Genomic DNA, 17,074 nt, shown 5'->3' on the forward strand with positions numbered 1-17,074 from the left:
CTTTGTTTGAAGTGGCGAGCTGCTCAGGCAGCAAAAACTGACCCCGCCGACGACGATATCAACAGGACGTCGGACTCCTACCTAGATGGACTACATGCCTGAAAGGGCCAGCTGCATATGCGGGCATATGGGAATCCGTTAAGAGCTCCTATCAACGGATCAGACTTGAGGGCACTACTACTAGGCTCCCCGAATCGGCGTGGCCGCCGAAGACGAGTAAGCTCGGCCGACCTGCCCTAATGCCATGAAACCCCCGGCCTTCCATCGCTTACGTGGAAATCGCTTTTTGTCTTTTACTTGTTTTACTCCCTCTGTCTCTCTCTCTCTCTCACCGCTGCGACCATCTGGGACTAGAACCATGGGGCCATGAGGGCAAGATGGGAATTGACAATGCGGAACATGGCCGATACGGGCAGCTAAGATACGCCAGGTGGCGCATCAGTCCCAGGCGAAAGGTACTAAGGGGTCCTTCACCGTCCTTCATAGGAAGCTGGGCACGTTTCTTTTTCCGACTCACTTTCAGCTTGCATACCCGCACTTCGTACCTACTCCGTACCCACAACCAGCGTCTAATATCGCTCGGGTCAGGGTCTCTGTCCGACAATGAATCGGGCCAGCCCACATGGTGGTTGGAATAGGGTTGCTCACACCACGCTGGCAACGTTGCCGGGCCGTCTGGCTTGTGACTTGGCTGCTAAGCGCTTGAAACATTGGTCCGCAACAACATGTCTAGTCCCCGATTCCCCTCAGTCTCCTTGACGTATGGTACACGAGCCACTGCGTCGGACCCAGCATTTCGGCCTTCGAGGTCCATGATATGCATTCTCTCGGGTGTGATGTCATGGGCCTGAGTTCGTTCCTGAATACCTGGTGGGCCCCTCTCCGTTGAGGAACCTAGCAAGGCTGAAATGGAACAGAAGGAGGGGGAGGGGTCTTTGTTGGATGGCAAAACGACCAAAAGACGAGTCGTTGGAAGCTGAATGTCTGCAGCAATGGCATGATTCACGACTCGGTGTCCCGCAGAGATCTACGTATGCCGCCAGTTGGGCAGGATCTGATTCTTGAAACCCGATTCAGTTACTGTACCGCAATTTTGCCGGTGCGCTGCGTATGTTTTCCGAGGTAACGTTCATGCTGCCGGGTTCGACAACTGTGGGAACACCTCCCGGAACCGGGAGAGTGAACCGTTGTGTTGGGATACCCTCCACCATGGATCCAGGTTGTGTATAACAACCCGCTGCTGCGTCGTTAATGTGCTCGTCAACAAGTTGAGGAAGACTCGATATATCGACGCAGACATGACGAATAGTAATAGCAACGAGAGCACCATTGGTCTGGGGGAAGTGGTCTTCAGAGCCGAGGAGACTGCCCGTCAACTAGTCGACTTGGCTAACACTACCAAGACGATCCAGTTACAGACCCGAAGACAGATGAACCAGCTCCAATCCGAACTACACCGCACAATAGCGCTATATAGACTTATCTACAACGACCAAATCTGCCACCTCGAGACATCTTCAACCACATTCCGCGGCCTCGCGCCGGTGGACCTCAACATCTGCAGATATTCCTTCAGACGAGCCAACGAGACCCTCCGCCTCTTTCAACAGAGCCCGGTGATGGCAGGGCCGGCAGAGACATTCCTCGCAAGCCCGCAGTACCCGAAACTTCTCCTCGAAACCCACAGACAGGTGAAAGCCCTCAACGACGAGATCCGTGCCGACATCGTGCTCGCTATCAAGCGCGTGCTCAACCAAGACCTCTTCAGCCGGGACACGCGCGCCGTCCAGCTGCGCACTATCGCCGTGGGGCGGGACGCGAGTCTCGACCACGATATCTGGCAGATTCGAATCCAGAGGGGGGATGCCCCCTTGATTGCGAGCTTGCTCCTCGCGAGTGATGATACGTGTCATACCCCTGGCGCTGACGGAGTCGATGGTGTGTCTGTTACGACCTCGTGTCTGCGGTTCCGCGACGCGAATACCATTGTCGAGACGAGGGCCATGCCGCGGGATGACCCAGATATATGCCGCAAAACGCTCAAGCTCGCTACATTGTTACACGCCACGCGGTCGCCGTACCTCCCCCGCTGCACGGGCTTTCAGGTCCTCACCCGGCACCGGAATCAAGATAGGGAGCAGGACCTGGATCGGCGGCTGGAATACTTCTACGACGCCTCTCCGCTGCACGGCTGTCGCGGCGCCGAGATCCACAGACTGTCGGAGCACCTCGGCTCGCCGACGGGCCACTTCACGCGCGGGCGGCGGGAGGCGGCGGCGAGGATCCTCTCGGATAAGATCCGGTTTGCGGGACAGCTTGCGAGGGCGGTGAGCGAGCTTCATGCTGTTGATCGGGTGCATGGCGCCGTGCGTGCTGAGAATGTGTGGTTTGGGGTGAGGGGCGGGGAATATGAGGCGAAGGTGTCGGTGCCGTTGCTTGTCGGGGCTGGGTTCGAGGAGGGGGAGGTGAGGCGGTGTCGGGTTCGTGGTGGTGGTGAGGATCGTGGGGATGGGGGAGAGGCGCTGGAGGAGGGGAAGAGGAGGGATGTATTTGCGTTGGGGGTGTTGTTGCTGGAGATTGGGCTGGGGCGGTCGATTACGGATGTTGCGACTGTGTCTGCGACTTCGTCTTCGTCTACGGCCTCATCTTCGGGCAGTGCTGGGCCTGGTGTCGGCGTTGGTGCTGTTTCTGCGGCGGAACATCTTGGGACGTTGAATGCGGTCATGGGTGGGAGGTATACGGCTGCCGTGCGGGCGGCGTTGGATCCGCGGCAGTTGGCTGTCGTGTTCTCGGCCATGGAGGTGGGAGGCGGAGCAGAAGGAAGAGGAGGCGGTGGCGAGGACGAGGACGAGGACGAAGATGGGAGTGTGTTTGGTAAGGGTGGCAGTTGTGGACTGGATCGGGCTTTTAGGGGAGTCGTTGTCGATGAGTTGTTGGGTGTTGTTGGGAGGGCGTGAGGATGAGGAGGTGGTGCTTGGGGAGCTCTGGGTTCTTGGTTCTGTTTTGGCTGGGCTGGTCTGATTGAGGTCTACTCACATTCCAAGGATGAGACTCAGGACTAAATTAGTCTTAGGCAATGGCGACCATTCTCATTGAATGGTAAGATGAGCTTGAGAAGTTGGACGTGAGACTGGGGTCGACGTCGAGTGCAGTCAGTTAATCACGGGGTCAAAGGTAGGAGATACTGGCATACCAAAAACTTTGATTGATTACTCGCCTTCCACTACGACGTGGAAGTAATAGAAGAAGCAATTAGGAACTAGGTAACCTCCTTAGAGGTCGTACGCTCTGGTTTGCCCGATCCTTGCGGGGCCAGTAGTGCGATTCTGGTCTCGTCTCACCTACTACTTGATTCTTCTACCTCCTGTTCACCGCATGGGAGAAACGTCTTTCCATCCTCCCTTCGAGGTTTACTTCTTATGTCCTCTCATCCGACATCAACCCTCCGAAGATATTAGTCTCAACGTCTCGCATTCCAGCTGAGTATCGTTCCATCCGTCTATCCTACATGGTTAATCTCAGATTGCTGAATTACGTCTGATAGCACCTCGCCCTTTTTGATGAGATGCAAGTATCCGAGTTCACATCACTTCCTCCTCTCATCGTTTCCTCCTTCCATCGCATCAAGATTTCTATCGACATTTCGGGTGAAGTCTTTGGTCATTCAGCTGACTTACCAAAGTCTAAAATCTATCTTGACATCGACGATGCCTCCTCCCGGCGCTTAGTCCGGCACAGATCTTGGGAAAATTCTTCTCTTGCAAACGCAACTTTTCCTAGGAGATTGCAGAGGTCGCATAGTAAAACAAAGGTGCTTTACTCCTTAACATGGGGGTTTCTTTCCTGGCAAACACCACCTTTGTTTTGATTTCTAAGCCTCGTATGGTAAAAGCCGCGAATGAGGAACTTGTTAAGGTGTCTTCTAGAGGAATTTGGTCTCCCATAGGCATCTTCATCCTTTGGCCCTTTGTCGCTTACCTGCTTACCAACTACTTCATGTCAGTTGGTCAGGCGAATCCAAACATCTTGGACTCAGGTGTCCAGCGTTATTTTGCCCGAGACAGGTGAGCTGCCGTTGCTGTTTCCGTCCGGCCGTAGCTCGCTGAGAAAGTACTACGATTTTCCGCCTTGTGTCAATGCGAAGGTAGTCATCCTTCACCTTTTCGAGGTCCTCCTCAACTTGATCCCGACCTCTGTTCCATTCCTTCATCCCAGAAGCCTAAGTATTCCCCTTTAGCCGGCCTGCCTTTAAACAGCGGCAAGAACCTTGAGGTGCTCCATCTCAATCGTTTATACTTTTGCGGGTACCCAGGGGAGTTCGAAATCATGCGCCGCCGAAAGTCACTCTGCCCTCTCTCATCGTCTTTTCCCCCTCCACTTTCGCACCGTCGAAACGGTTTTTTCCCTCCTACACACGATCTTTTTCATGCCTCAACGTTTCCTCTTTCGCATCTTGAGAAATTTACACACTCCCTCGGCCAGGCCTGATCAAACCTCAACATGTCAGACGCTGGCATGCCGGAAGGAAGTGGAGAGGATGAGCGCCAGCGACACAATTACCCTTGGACAGAATTCGAGCGCTACAAGCCAGGAGAACTCTTGACGCTCTGTCCCAGAAGCTCTGGTATACCCTACAGTCTTGAAGAGTACGGATCAGAAAGGCCCGAGTCCAATGAGTGGCCCCTCCCCGACTTCGACCCCACAGTTGACCAGCCGGGTCACGAAGCACAGGTCGAGGTCATCAGATGCTTGAAGGGTGACATCGAGGGTGATGCACTCATCCTCCTTTGCAAGATCACCAAGACACCATCCATCAGCCGCGACACTCATCATCATCTTACCCTCGGGCTCACGGTCGTCCTCAAGATCTTCGACCCAACCTTCTTCCTTGTGGACCAGTTCTCCTCCCGTTTCTTCGAGCTCACACCCAGCGAAGTTTCCAATCAGCTATATAGTCGGGAGGCTAATGCCTATGAGTACTTCTACGAGCAAAAGATCACGGGTGATCCTCACATGGTACCGCAATACTACGGCAGCTGGGCGCTCAAGTTCGACGCTAGCAATTCACCTGAGCCTGGCAGATCCTCTTCACCCAGAACCCGCCAATGGAGATGTGTAGGCGCGATTCTCATCGAGTGTATTGCGGGGCGCTCGCTTGAGAACATGTGTGAACGAGACCACAGCGGAGCCTTGATTGCCGATAAAGCTTCCCTTCCCTACATCGATCACGCAAGCAGCACGTCAAAAGTCCTGTCTCTGAACGACTCTGTATCGCGGCTCAAAGTCCTGAAGAAGATTATACACGGCGGTGTTTGCTTCGAGCATATCGGCGCCGTCATCAAGGGTCTCGATCCCCATGACATCGTCCTCACTTTCCTCCAAAACACCCGAGACCGACAGACCCCAGAAGGCATCCGTCCTGTCCTTCTCGACTACAGCTTCTGCGTTGTGTGGTCTCAGTCCCATGAAAGCACGCACGGAAGGCTCGACGAGTTAGATGAAGAAGCACCGCCGATCCCCCGCAGATATGTGATGAACAAGTACCCGATGCAACGACTTCCAACACCTCCGAATCCGACGTGGTTCTACAATGCTAGCCAGCTGCAGGATTTCAGAGGCTGGTTCCCAGCCGAGTGGACGGAAGAGGTGCCGGGTGATTACGAGGTCTGGGCCGCGAGCGAATTTGGAGATCCCACGGAGGAGGGAAGCTATTCGACTGAAGACATGCTTACGGAGAAAATGCATGAAGCGTGGAAGACGGGTCAAGAGCAATATGATCGGGAGAAGCCTATTCTCATCGAACAGGGAAGATTCGACCTGATCATCGAGGATAATGACATTCATCCGACCCCGAAGGAGAAGCGTCTAGCCAAAGCCGAGGCCGATCATAAGTTTATTGTCGAGTCTTCTAGAAAGGAGAGAGAGTTTCTGCGGCGGATCGGCCGTCCAATTTCAGCTGAACTTGAGGCCGATTGTGAGGATCAGCCGCCACCTAAGACTAGGTCATAGGATGAGCCAACTCCAGGACCCGAGGAGGATCTAAAATGGAAGTCACGCAAGAGATCTAAGCTTGATTCGAGTTCGCCAGACAGTATTTGAGGTCATTTCAAGAATACTCGAGTTGGCAAAGAAGGCAAGGAGGATACCGATCACGACAGAGAAGATGTCGATGACGACGATGAGGAAGACGTCGATGATAACGAGGGGGACACCGTTGTTGACGAGTACACCGATCACGGCGGTAATTCCGAATACCGTCTTTGGTATGTATGTAGTGGGGGTTTTCCGTCTTTACAGGCGCAAAAGATCAATGCGTGGCATTGTTGATCGTGTAAGGTAGTCTGGCCAAATTGACTGCATGATTATCATGTATCGGGCCGAGTGTATCTTGTTCAATTGAAGGTGTAAGAGGAGACTGCCCTTAGCCAAGAAGATGTCTCTCAAGGTATCAAATTAGGAAGCCGATGAGGCTCATGTCAACAACCATTCGGCAATGACTTCAAGTCTATGTTGGACCATTGAGATTCGCCGTTCCAAGGTGCCAGAGTGAGATCTTTAATCTTGACATCTAAATCAACGTCGGAGCCGAGGTTGTTTCCTTCCGAACGGTTATTCCTGTGAGGTAAGTGGCAGACTCTCAGTGAAGGACTCTGAATACCTAGCCATGCACCACGTGCGGATGAGTACAGAGTCACCGCCCCCCGTCGCACCTTCCCACCTTAAGGTATTTATCAAATCCACACCTGGCACTCACTAAACTATTCATCTCACTGCACCGCAAACCCAGAAAATGCTGGATTTTTCCTTTTCCTACCCGTCTCTCACTTTCCAAGCTGGAACGGATTTCATCACCTTCTTCATTCGCCAATTTAGCCAGCCCTTACGCCTTCTACACGTCGCCAACATCATCTCCAGCTGCATCAAGAGCTCAGAATGCCTCCGCTACCCGCCGAGATGCCGCTATCGGCCAAGAAGTTACTCTTCGACCTCTACGATGACCTCGCCGACTGGTTTCCCCCCTACGCAGAGCCCACCGATCGGCCCGATCCTCCGTTGCCGCCACCAGAGACCGCGACCAGTCTGCAAATGAGCGACTTCACCCACGCCACCTTCATCGACCCCATGCTCTATATCAATCTGGTACAGGAATGCTTCCAGACCGACGCCCACCTGGAGCCCCTCAAAGACCGACAGCTGGTGGGCGTCAGAAGCCCCGCGGAATGGGGTGCCACCTGGTTCGACGTGTGCAAGCAGATCCTTGATCCCGCTCACCTTTTCGTTATCCATCTCCTCCGCCGCCATCCCACGCAGCCCATCCCGTCTGTGGTCAAAAACAGTTGGCAGGATACGGGATTATGGGAATTGAAGAGATCCGTGTACTCTCTCATAGCCCTCCACGATCCAGTTGAGATCCTGCCTCTGAGCTTCCCACTCAGTACCCGTCGTCGTCGTCGGTTCGCCATGATTGAGGTGCGGCCCGTTGGTACCTTTGACGCCCTGGTCAGCGACTTGCGCAAGGTGGAGGAGAAGACCAAGACCAAGAACGAGAACAACCACGACGAGGGTACCTCTATCGTCGGCCCCGACGTCTCCCGCCTCGAACCCACCACCCAGAAATGGCTGAAGCATATCGCAGACACCTGCCTCAGCCTCCGAATCAACCACGCCGCTGTCACCGATCACGTCCACCTCATCATGCTCGTGTTCCCCGCGATGAACATCAGCCAAGATTCCTCTTCTGCCCCTGGCCAGCTCTCCTCTCCCGGGGCCCACGGAGGAACCTTTTCGGTTACCATCATCAGAAGAAGCCGGGAGAAGCCTGTGGCCTATGCGGGATGGCTGAGAGCTGCGGCGCGGGATACGCCCTTCGATGGTTGAGATGAGGGCAAGTAGAGGGTTCCTGGTGTGAGTGCTATCTATTGAATCTCTCTTCGTTGCTGACTGTCTATTCCGTGAGGTAGATGACCGGGTTTGATTCTATCGACAAGAACGCCTCTATCGACAAGAAAGCCTTTATCGACAGGAAAGGCTCTGTCGACTAGAAAGCCAAGAACCGATACAGAAGGAGAATCAGAGTGAGCGAAAGGGAAGGGTAGAGAGACAAAAGCAGATAGGATCAGAGAGAACAAGCCGAAATTGAGGAGGGGAGGGGGAGGGGGGTTGAGATCAGCAGACTGACAGATTGACAACGTGCCCCCCGAGACCTTAGCCAGACCGAATCAGATCAGCATAGACAGATCCATAGAATGGAATCACCCTGGATCTTAGAAGAAAACTGCTCAAAGTTGGTGACGTCTTCCATGTTTATTCTTGTGTACGACCAGAGCCCGTCGAGGTACCCTGGCGATGGCAGCGACTAGACAGTCATGCCAAACTCGACAGGTCAATCGTGAAAGAATGTTTGATAACCATCATGTATCATGAAACTTCTACCATCATAACTCGTAAATATCTCATCTAGATCGTACACTCCACCAACAAACATGTGAGACCCCACCTATCTCCTCTCCTTATGCTCTCCAAAGGCCAGCTCTTCATCCTCGCGCCCCTTCTTCATCTTCTCCACAGCGCCTCTCCGCCTCAGCATATCCTCCTCCTCAGCACCGGGCACACCGCCCCGACTGTTCCGCTTCGTAATCGCCTCCTCCTCCTGCGCGATGTACTTCATCGGCCGCTTAGAGCTCGTGGCGTCCTTGTCGCGGAAGACGAAAATATCGTGGTTGTCTGCGAAGAAACGGTCCACGTCCTCGAGGGAGCGGTCTGCTGTTTCGGGGTAGAAGAGATAGACGATGGGGATGAAGGAGAAGTTGAAAACTGTCCAGATGATGTAGAATTGCCAGCCGAGGGAAGAGATGCCTGGTGGTGTGATCTCGACGACCTGTTGGTGGGTTAGGTCTCTATGTGCTTCTGTTTGCATCGGAGGGGAATCGCGGGAGACGTACCATGAAGTTGACAATCCAATTTGTTGCGGTGCCGAGAGCGGCTCCCTTTGTACGCATGGACAAGCTGTTGATCTCGGTGGGGTACAGCCAAGGCACACCTATAGTGAATTAGCAAACATTGACCCAAAGACTCGGAAAAGGACCTGGCGTACCCTGCCAGCAAATGCCAAAGAAGACATAGTACAAGAAGAAGAAGGCGATGGAAGCCTTTGCCCACTGGGACTGCGTCTCTGGTGCCAGCCCAGCCATTTCATTGTAACGAATACAGATGGTAATGACGGCGTAGCACATGAATTGGCCAAAGGCACCGTCTGTTTGCAAAAGTTAGCGATCCTGTGCGTATTCATCGGGTCTGGATTCGACGTTTCCACAACTTACACATCATCATCTTTCGCCTTCCCCACCTCTCCACGTTGGGGATTCCGATCAAACTGAACAAGAAGTAACTGACGGAATTACACGCCGCCAGTAATCTCGCAAGTTTATTGTCCAAACCGACAGAATTGATGAGAACGAGAGGCAAATAGTAACTTGTAACATTAATCCCGGAAAATTGTTGCATGGCCTGGGTTCCACACCCTAGGAATATACGCCGGATGGTGGACGTTCCCGATGACTCGCCGGTCCGGCCTCGGAGGAGGTCCGACCAGGGGACGGTATTCTCTCTTTCGTAGTCGATGGCCCACTGGATGTCCTTGGACTGAGTCTGGATATAAGCATCGTCGACAGGCATGTCTTCGAGGTCGGCAAGGATCTGTTCGGCTTCGGCGACGCGGCCTTGAGCCATGAGCCAGCTGGGGTTATTGTCAGTCATAGGAATCCAGCGGGTGATGTTTTAGGGGACTAGGAAGGGGACGTACCGAGGTGACTCAGGCAACCAGGGAACGGTGCCGTAGAGGATGAAGATGAAGAAGAACTGAAAGGCCAGGGGAACGCGCCATGAGATGGAGCCGGTGAGGTATGAGAAGCCAAACGTGACCCAGTTACCTGCTCATCATTAGTATCTGGTACCGAAGAACGAGGCCGGGAGATACCCAGAGAGGGAAGGAAGACGAGGAAGACATACTCAGTGAGAACCCAAAGATGTTCATAATCATCTCGATAACAATCAACTTGCCTCTCCAACTCGCCTTACTCGTCTCGCCCTGCCACACCGGCGCGGTACTGGTATTGATACCGTTCCCGATACCCGCGACGACGCGGCCAACGAACATTTGCGGGAGGCCAAAAGCGGCGGTCTGCAGGATGGCGCCGATGGACATGATTGTGGTGCCGACGAGGATGGTGTTCTTGCGACCGAGGCGCTCGCCGATCCATATTGTGGAAATTGCGCCGAGGAAGCAGCCAATGTCGTAGATTGCGGTGACGGTGGATTGGAGCTTGTCGTTGCCGACAATGCCCATCGTTTGGAGAAAGTCATCTGTTACAATGACGCCGCCGAAGACGCCTTGATCGTAGCTGGTGGATTGTTAGATTAGAGATCCTAAGAGTGGAAGTTCGGAAGATGAGGCTCTGGGGGGTAGGAGTGTGGTGAAAAGAATTGTTGAATGGTGGAAAGTGAGCTGAGGGGAGGAGGAAGACCTACCCGAAGAGTGTCATGTCTGTCGCGCAGGCGATGGTGACCCAAAAGGTGAGCCACCCGCCCTTCAAGCCAAACCATCCCATGATGAAAGGCTCGGTCTGAGGAATCGATCAAGTTGTGCGATGTCGTCAATTGGTGAGAGTGGTTGTAGTTGGTGAGAGGGAAAGTGAAAGAAAAGGTGAAGAGCAAACAGTGATGCGGGCCGAGCGTCGAAGAATTAGTGCTGGAACCCGTGCTGTGTGTTCCCAATCCCGATGAATACCAAAGTTACCCTGGACTCGGCTAGACCAAAAGACAATTGTCTCGAACTGCGATTGTTCGGGGAAACGGCAACAGACGTAGTCTATATAGAAAGCCAAGAAAGGGAACTACATACGTCTAATTCCTCCGACTAGCGGCATCATCTCTCCCATAGTGGGGACCCCGTCAATTAGTCCCGAACCAACATGGGGCCGGGGCACGCCAGCCAACCCCAGGCAAGCTCTACGAAGAACAAGGCGTTGCCGCTAAATCTGTCGCGGCTACCTGCCCAGATGTACTCCTCGTGTGCTCGTCGCCAGTCTGTGGGGTAATGGGCGACGGATCGAGTGGTGGTGGGAAAGGCGACTGACTAGTGTGGATAACAAAACGATGTCATCGTCATGGTGCGGCTGCGTTAGTGACCTGCGTCCCAGGGACCTCAAGTCTCGGTTCTACGATTTACCTCTGGCTGCCAAGGTAGAACAGGCAGCTTCAGCAGCAGCAGCGCAGGAAACCAAGGTCAAGACCCATGGTTGGTCCTAGGGCGCGATGGCCGCTCGCTGGTATCGACGCTGATTAGGCCGGGCCGACTCGAACGATGGGAAAGGATGGATGGATGGCGGGGAATCAGTCAGCCCCAATGTATCAAAGACAGACTCGAGGTCAGTGGTCCATTGGCCGCAGATGGGAGCAGGGATATTCAGAGTTTCGGGGTTGAAGCCGGCCGGCTGTGTGCGAGCGGTCTTTCTGTATGCATGTTTCTCGTGTCTTTACTCTCACTGGCCGGAGGGATGACATGATGGTTCGGCCAAACCGTGGCAGTCCACGACGCGAACTGAGTCAAGAGTCGACCCAAAGCATGGCAGCAGGGGACGGGAAAAGATGGAAAAGAACGGAGATGGAATCTGCACCCCGCATACTTGATCACCGCTACGTACCCACGTTCCTTCCTTCGCAGGAGGTACATAACCTGGAAGAGGTGGGCAAGGCAAGGCGAGAAGGCGCGCTGTTGACGTTGATGTTTGACGTTGGCGAAGGGGCAGCGATGACGTCGCTTGGTGGGGACTCCATCCGCGGCTCTGAAACGGGCGAGGCGTGCCGGGGCCATCGCTGTAGTCGAAGCTTAATTCCGTCGATCCGTGGCGTCCTCCTCGGCGGTCTGCGGCGCCAGTACGTACCTGTCTTAGTCAACCATCTTTTACAGCTCAGGTCTCAGGTCTCAGTTACCTTGATAGGACAGATCAGGGCAGTGGGCAACCAAGAATGTAGTTCGTTTCTACCTCATCGGTTGGGTTATGTGGTTACGCTGAACAATGAGATCGCGGAATAAACTTGGGTCGAATTCTCCGATTCATCCACGTCCTCATCCCCACCATCGAACGAGGCGGGAATAATCCACAAAAAGAAAACTGACGACTCACTGCATCTCCCACCCCGAATCTTGCATTGCTCAAAACCCATTGGAAGATCCCGTCACTGAGAGGCTCATGGGCCCCGATCGGACCGAATAGCCATGCCCACAGCAGACGATGCAATCGCCGCACTATCACGATGCGGGGACTCCACGTTGGCCGCTTTTTTCACCCTCGTCTCCATTTCCATTCACAGATAGACACCTTCTTTTCTCCTCCTGTCAGTCTGATGTAATCTCTTCCTCGTTCCAAAGGCTCCGTCCTAGTGCCATTGTAACGGCGTCTCATTCCATACACATGCAAACACCTAGGTGCCTACCTACCTACCTCCTGACATCGGTGGTAACCCCCTCCACATCAAGCAGCTGTCAACTCGACATGGTGAAAAAAAGAGGCTCTGCGGAGGAGGGAACATGGCTGCTCCCGCGGCCGTTGGCTCGGAGAGTCTCCGTCCCCTCGGACGTTGAAGTCGCAACCCGTTCCCTCCCTTGCCCCCCGCACGCCACGCCAAGTACCGGCGCGTTTGCGGCTGCGGCCTTCATCAATTCGATTCGGTTGAGCCGCCGAGCGTAAGGCCGAGCAATGCAATAAACTGTTGACTCGTTTCACTCATACGGTTTTCTCGCCAAGGTACTTAGTAACGATTCCTCTGAATTCGATTCTGCACTTTGCTGTAGAGCGGAGAGATTTATTCTCGTCTTCCCAAACTCCCGGCTTTGTCTCAATAACAGCCTTTTCCTCTCCATGACACATAACCCATTACGATTACTCCCGGCTATCTTGACACTCTTCCAAACCCCATCGGCATACAGACCCCGCCGTCACATTGATAGAAACTCCTCCACGCACTCCGCCGGGCCGATAAATCCAACATACCCATCCGGCCTCACAACCACCATCCCGGCCCCCTTTTCGAACCCGTACCGCTTGTGCAGCACGCCGTCCACGTCCTTGTAGCCCCCCTTTCCCACCGTCTCCCCGGCATAGATCTTGATGACACCGTACTCCTTGAACCTTCCGTCCGTGACAATCTTCTCCTCCGCCTTGTCCAAGTTCTCCTCGTCGTCCGCCGCACCGCCTGCAAACAGGAAAATCGTGTGGTCCCGCGCGCTCGTCATCCCGAGCAACCACTTGCCCTTCTCGCCCCTCTCGTCCGTGACTTGCCCGTCTGGCGCCCTCCAGCCGCCCCTGACAGGCCCGTCGAAGCCGACTGCTGTGCCGACGATGGAGCTGTTGCGGTACTTGATGGCCATTTGCGAGATAAAGGTGTACAGCGACAGCCGTCGCGCCTTGTTGCTCCAAATCCGGGGGACGATCCATGGCATCAAGCAGTTCCGCACCGTCGTAAAGATTGTGTTTTGCGACGACACCATGGTGAACATGCGATCTGTGCCCGTGAGGAGATGTTGTCCGACAGGGTGACGCTCCTCGTTGTATGTGTCCAGGAATGCCTCCTCCTTCTCGCCACGGATCACGGCCGCGAGCTTCCAGCCTAAGTTGATGGCGTCTTGAATGCCGGTGTTCATACCCTGGCCGCCGGCAGGGGAATGGATATGCGCCGCGTCGCCGGCCATAAATAGCCGTCCGTCGCGGTAGTTATTGACACCACGGCAGTTCCACCGGAAGCTCGTCAGCCACAGCGTCTCTTCAATCTCCAACTTCTTCCCCATCATCTCCTCCACGAACTCTTCAATCTCCTCCTTATCCGGGTCGCCCTCGCGCTTGCTCCTCGATGACCTTTCGCCCACGAAGCGGACCACGCCGTTCTTGAGAGGAAAGACGACCATTACCCTGCTGCCGAGATAGAGGGAGACACGCTCTGTGTCGTAGTCGCCTTTCACTTTTGCGTCGCAGAGCATGAACTGCTGAGGGTATTGCGCACCCTCAAACGTCACGTCGGCGCTGTGCCGCACGACGCTGTGTGCGCCGTCGCAGCCGACAATGTACTTTGCCCGAACGATCTCCTTCGACGTGCCTTTTGTCAGAGTGGTGCTCGCGCGGACGCCGTCTTGCTTGATATCGTCCGCCGACACACCCCGCTCCACAGTACCGCCATAAACCTCCAGCTGCCGCAGCATGGCGCCCTCGGTGTCGACCTGAGAGATCCACAGCGGCAGGCCAAAGCGGGTATCGTCGAAGCCGAGGTCGTCAAAGGTGCCGGTGACGAGATGGCGCTTGTTGCAGTAGATGTTGACGCCGGGTCCCGCGGTGCCCTCGGCGAGCATGGACTCGGCGATGTGGCGGTGGCGGTGGAGGAGCTCCTGTGAGCGCGGCTGCACGGCCAGGGCGCGGGACTTGTCTGACGGGACGGGGGCCTTGTCGATGATGCGGAAGGGGATGCTCTGTACCGAGAGCTCGAGTGCGAGAGTAAGGCCCGTGGGGCCGGCGCCGATGATGAGGACGTCTGTTTCGCTCATTTTCGGTAGTGATGATCTCTTGGTTGACGATGTCAATGGTCTTTTCTCTGATGGTGAATGCATTGGTGTATTAGTGCTTCTGAGTGGGTAATGGCAGCAGACGCCGACCGCGACGAGGCAAGGCGGGATACTACTTTAAATAACATCTTTTTTTCCCGCGTAAGTTCGTTTGGGTCATACTGCGGAACATCTAGGGGACTCGATATGCTTCAAAGAGGACCAGAGTTTCCATGCCCAACATCAGCTGAACGAACACGTCGGCACCTCGCCTTCACAAGCTCCGTGCTTCATCATAACTGCGTACGTCACGTTCATTGCCAGATTGTCGAGGGAGATGTCCGCGGGCGAGAGGTAAGACGGGGAAACACGCAATTTGATCGAGGTGCAGGGTTGTCCACACAACGCATGTCAAGGACAGATACGGGAACCGGGGCCAGATTGAGGCCGGTCGCACGCGGGGCAATGGGGTCGTAACATTCTTCTAGCTGGCGATGGCGTTACTTTGAACGGTAAAGTGTATTCTGCCTGGACTTGGCTGTCCTTCCTGGGCCACTTGGGACGATGAATGGCTGGCGTGGTTGAAATTAGCTTGTAGTCGGTGGGCGGGAGTTGCAGCTGGGATCTCTGGGTGAGGCGAGTCACGTGAGGTATCGGAGGTCGGTCGCTTTGACTCCCGATGCCCCGACTTGGTGGGTCGCCCGGTCTTGGAAAGTGTGCCAGAGTGAAGGCAAAGATAGTCATCTGGTTGCTGCGACGAAGATCCAACGGAGAGCTTTTCTCGTCGATCTCCGGCAATGCAGGAATTAATTATAAGTCCAGTCATGGAAGCCCCTCACTCGAACTTTTAGGAAGCAAGCAAAATCAGTATTCATGCCTTTGAGGGTTTACTCGGGGTGTTTCAAGACGCATTTCTCCAGAGGTTGTTATATGGCCCCCGTTTGTTGGGGAAAATGCATCTGATGTGTCTCTTGGCAAAAGTCAAACGAGATAGACTTTAGATTCTCGAGACAAGGGCCATTCAGAGCTCTCAGCTGGGAGAGTCTGCCACTTAACTTCACAGGACGAACCATTCGGCAAGAAAAAATCTCGGCTCCGACATTGATTTAGATATCCAGATCAAAGATCTCTCTCTGGCGCTTAGAGAAGTCGCATTCCAATTCTCAATGCAGGCGTAAAGTGAAGAAGGAAATACAATCTGTTTCAGCTTGGGAAGTGAGAGACGAGCTCAGAAGGAGAGTCTAGAATTTTCTAAAATTGCAGTATAGTAAGTTAAATAACAAATATTAGGTCTCGATTTGATGAAAAAGGTAGGAAAGTGCGAAGCGAGGGTGGCGGTGACTCTACTCTCACCTACACCTGGTGCACAGCCAAAACCTCGCCAATGCCTGACAACCTGTTTTACGACCAAGGAGGTAAGCATATTTTGATTACATCTTTACTTTTTCTTCTTAATTTTGGAACAAAGAGACAAAGAAGTATGTAACGCATTCCACACACTAGAATTTCCAATAAGAAACACATTACCTTATGAGCAAGATAAGAGAAGAAGGATTGTGATTGCTACACTGTACATTGTCGATAGCAAATGTCTGCGTCCAACGACCTCCCTCGGCGACGTTAAGAAGGTTCTTCTTCGTCTCTCCGAATCGGTGATGCTTCTTGCAGATCATGCGTCCAATAATTCCAAGCCAAGAGGGCATGCATCGTGGCCTTGGCGAGAACCGGAAGCACGTGCTCCTGATGAATGAGATATCCGTTCGAATCGCCGCTTTTTTGCGCCAGGTCTATGGAGAATCTGGCTCCCGAGGGCTGGAGTTGAATGATTAGTTGAACTTTCGCTAGCCGTTGAACTTTCAAAAAGAGAGTTCCCAGCTTACCTTCTTGGCTCGGTTGAAGTGATGGAATAGCATCACGACCTGCGCGTTGGTGTCGTCCCATACTTTGAACTACATTGGTCCAGACGTCAACAATCTTACTTCAGACGCTGGACATAGTTGTGGCTCATGAAGTGCAAGAATACTTACATCCTCAGTCCTGTACTTCACGGGAGTCCCGGCCTCTTCATTCCACTCCGTATACTCTGGCGACCCAACCCAACTTCGCCGGAACTTGAGACCAATCTTGATCGTGTCGATTGTCTTTTTGTCTTGGCGTTGAGAGATCACGTCTGCAAGTGAGTGAAAGCGTGCTGTTTCCTTGATCATTAGGAACTGGGGATCTATTTACGTCTGAAGCAATCTCTCAGAGACTGAGCCCGGTATCTCAGCCTACTTACTAGTCGCGCTTTCAGCCGGGTAATGCTGTATCTCAATCTCAAACTGCGGATCACCCCTTGCGACAACTGCAGCATATCTGCGAAATCCCCTGTCGGATTCACTTCGTATAAAGATTATGGCATCGCTTGAACCGTAGGGTATTAGCGGGAAGTAGACAAGGAACAATGCGTCGTCTAAATTCAAGGGGTATTTCTCCGCCACTGCG

At 53.8% G+C, this 17,074-nt stretch overlaps 5 protein-coding genes across 5 annotated transcripts; 3 read left to right on the forward strand and 2 right to left on the reverse strand.

Annotated features, from left to right (window-relative positions):
- The first annotated feature begins 360 nt into the window (after positions 1 to 360).
- On the forward strand, positions 361 to 3,264 carry HER10_EVM0010961 (uncharacterized protein). Its single transcript, XM_035480405.1, has one exon. It carries the CDS (start codon positions 1,299 to 1,301, stop codon positions 2,955 to 2,957), a length of 1,659 nt encoding a protein of 552 aa, XP_035327266.1. The 5' UTR covers positions 361 to 1,298; the 3' UTR covers positions 2,958 to 3,264.
- Positions 3,265 to 4,500: 1,236 nt separating this feature from the next.
- HER10_EVM0001870 (uncharacterized protein) lies at positions 4,501 to 6,009 on the forward strand (the record flags this gene model as incomplete). The annotated part of the gene is made up of 1 exon (XM_035471605.1): positions 4,501 to 6,009. The coding sequence occupies one exon, from the start codon at positions 4,501 to 4,503 to the stop codon at positions 6,007 to 6,009; it is 1,509 nt and encodes a 502-aa protein (XP_035326568.1).
- Positions 6,010 to 6,933: 924 nt separating this feature from the next.
- HER10_EVM0008712 (uncharacterized protein) lies at positions 6,934 to 7,878 on the forward strand (the record flags this gene model as incomplete). Its single annotated transcript, XM_035478222.1, has 1 exon — positions 6,934 to 7,878. One exon carries the CDS (start codon positions 6,934 to 6,936, stop codon positions 7,876 to 7,878), a length of 945 nt encoding a protein of 314 aa, XP_035327084.1.
- A 589-nt stretch (positions 7,879 to 8,467) lies between these two features.
- Positions 8,468 to 11,789, reverse strand: HER10_EVM0002041 (uncharacterized protein). Its single transcript, XM_035471768.1, has 7 exons — positions 10,528 to 11,789; positions 10,009 to 10,400; positions 9,803 to 9,929; positions 9,321 to 9,736; positions 9,095 to 9,253; positions 8,943 to 9,040; positions 8,468 to 8,878 (listed from the first exon to the last, which is right to left on the reverse strand). Exons 1-7 carry the CDS (start codon positions 10,605 to 10,607, stop codon positions 8,498 to 8,500), a joined length of 1,653 nt encoding a protein of 550 aa, XP_035326584.1. The 5' UTR covers positions 10,608 to 11,789; the 3' UTR covers positions 8,468 to 8,497.
- Positions 11,790 to 12,916: 1,127 nt separating this feature from the next.
- On the reverse strand, positions 12,917 to 15,151 carry HER10_EVM0000764 (FAD binding domain-containing protein). Its single transcript, XM_035470532.1, has one exon. The coding sequence runs from the start codon at positions 14,654 to 14,656 to the stop codon at positions 12,998 to 13,000; it is 1,659 nt and encodes a 552-aa protein (XP_035326484.1). The 5' UTR covers positions 14,657 to 15,151; the 3' UTR covers positions 12,917 to 12,997.
- Between the last annotated feature and the right edge of the window lie 1,923 nt (positions 15,152 to 17,074).

This window comes from Colletotrichum scovillei, assembly GCF_011075155.1.
Source record: "Colletotrichum scovillei strain TJNH1 chromosome Unknown Contig00011, whole genome shotgun sequence".
In the NCBI taxonomy this organism is placed as follows: Eukaryota; Fungi; Ascomycota; class Sordariomycetes; order Glomerellales; family Glomerellaceae; genus Colletotrichum; species Colletotrichum scovillei.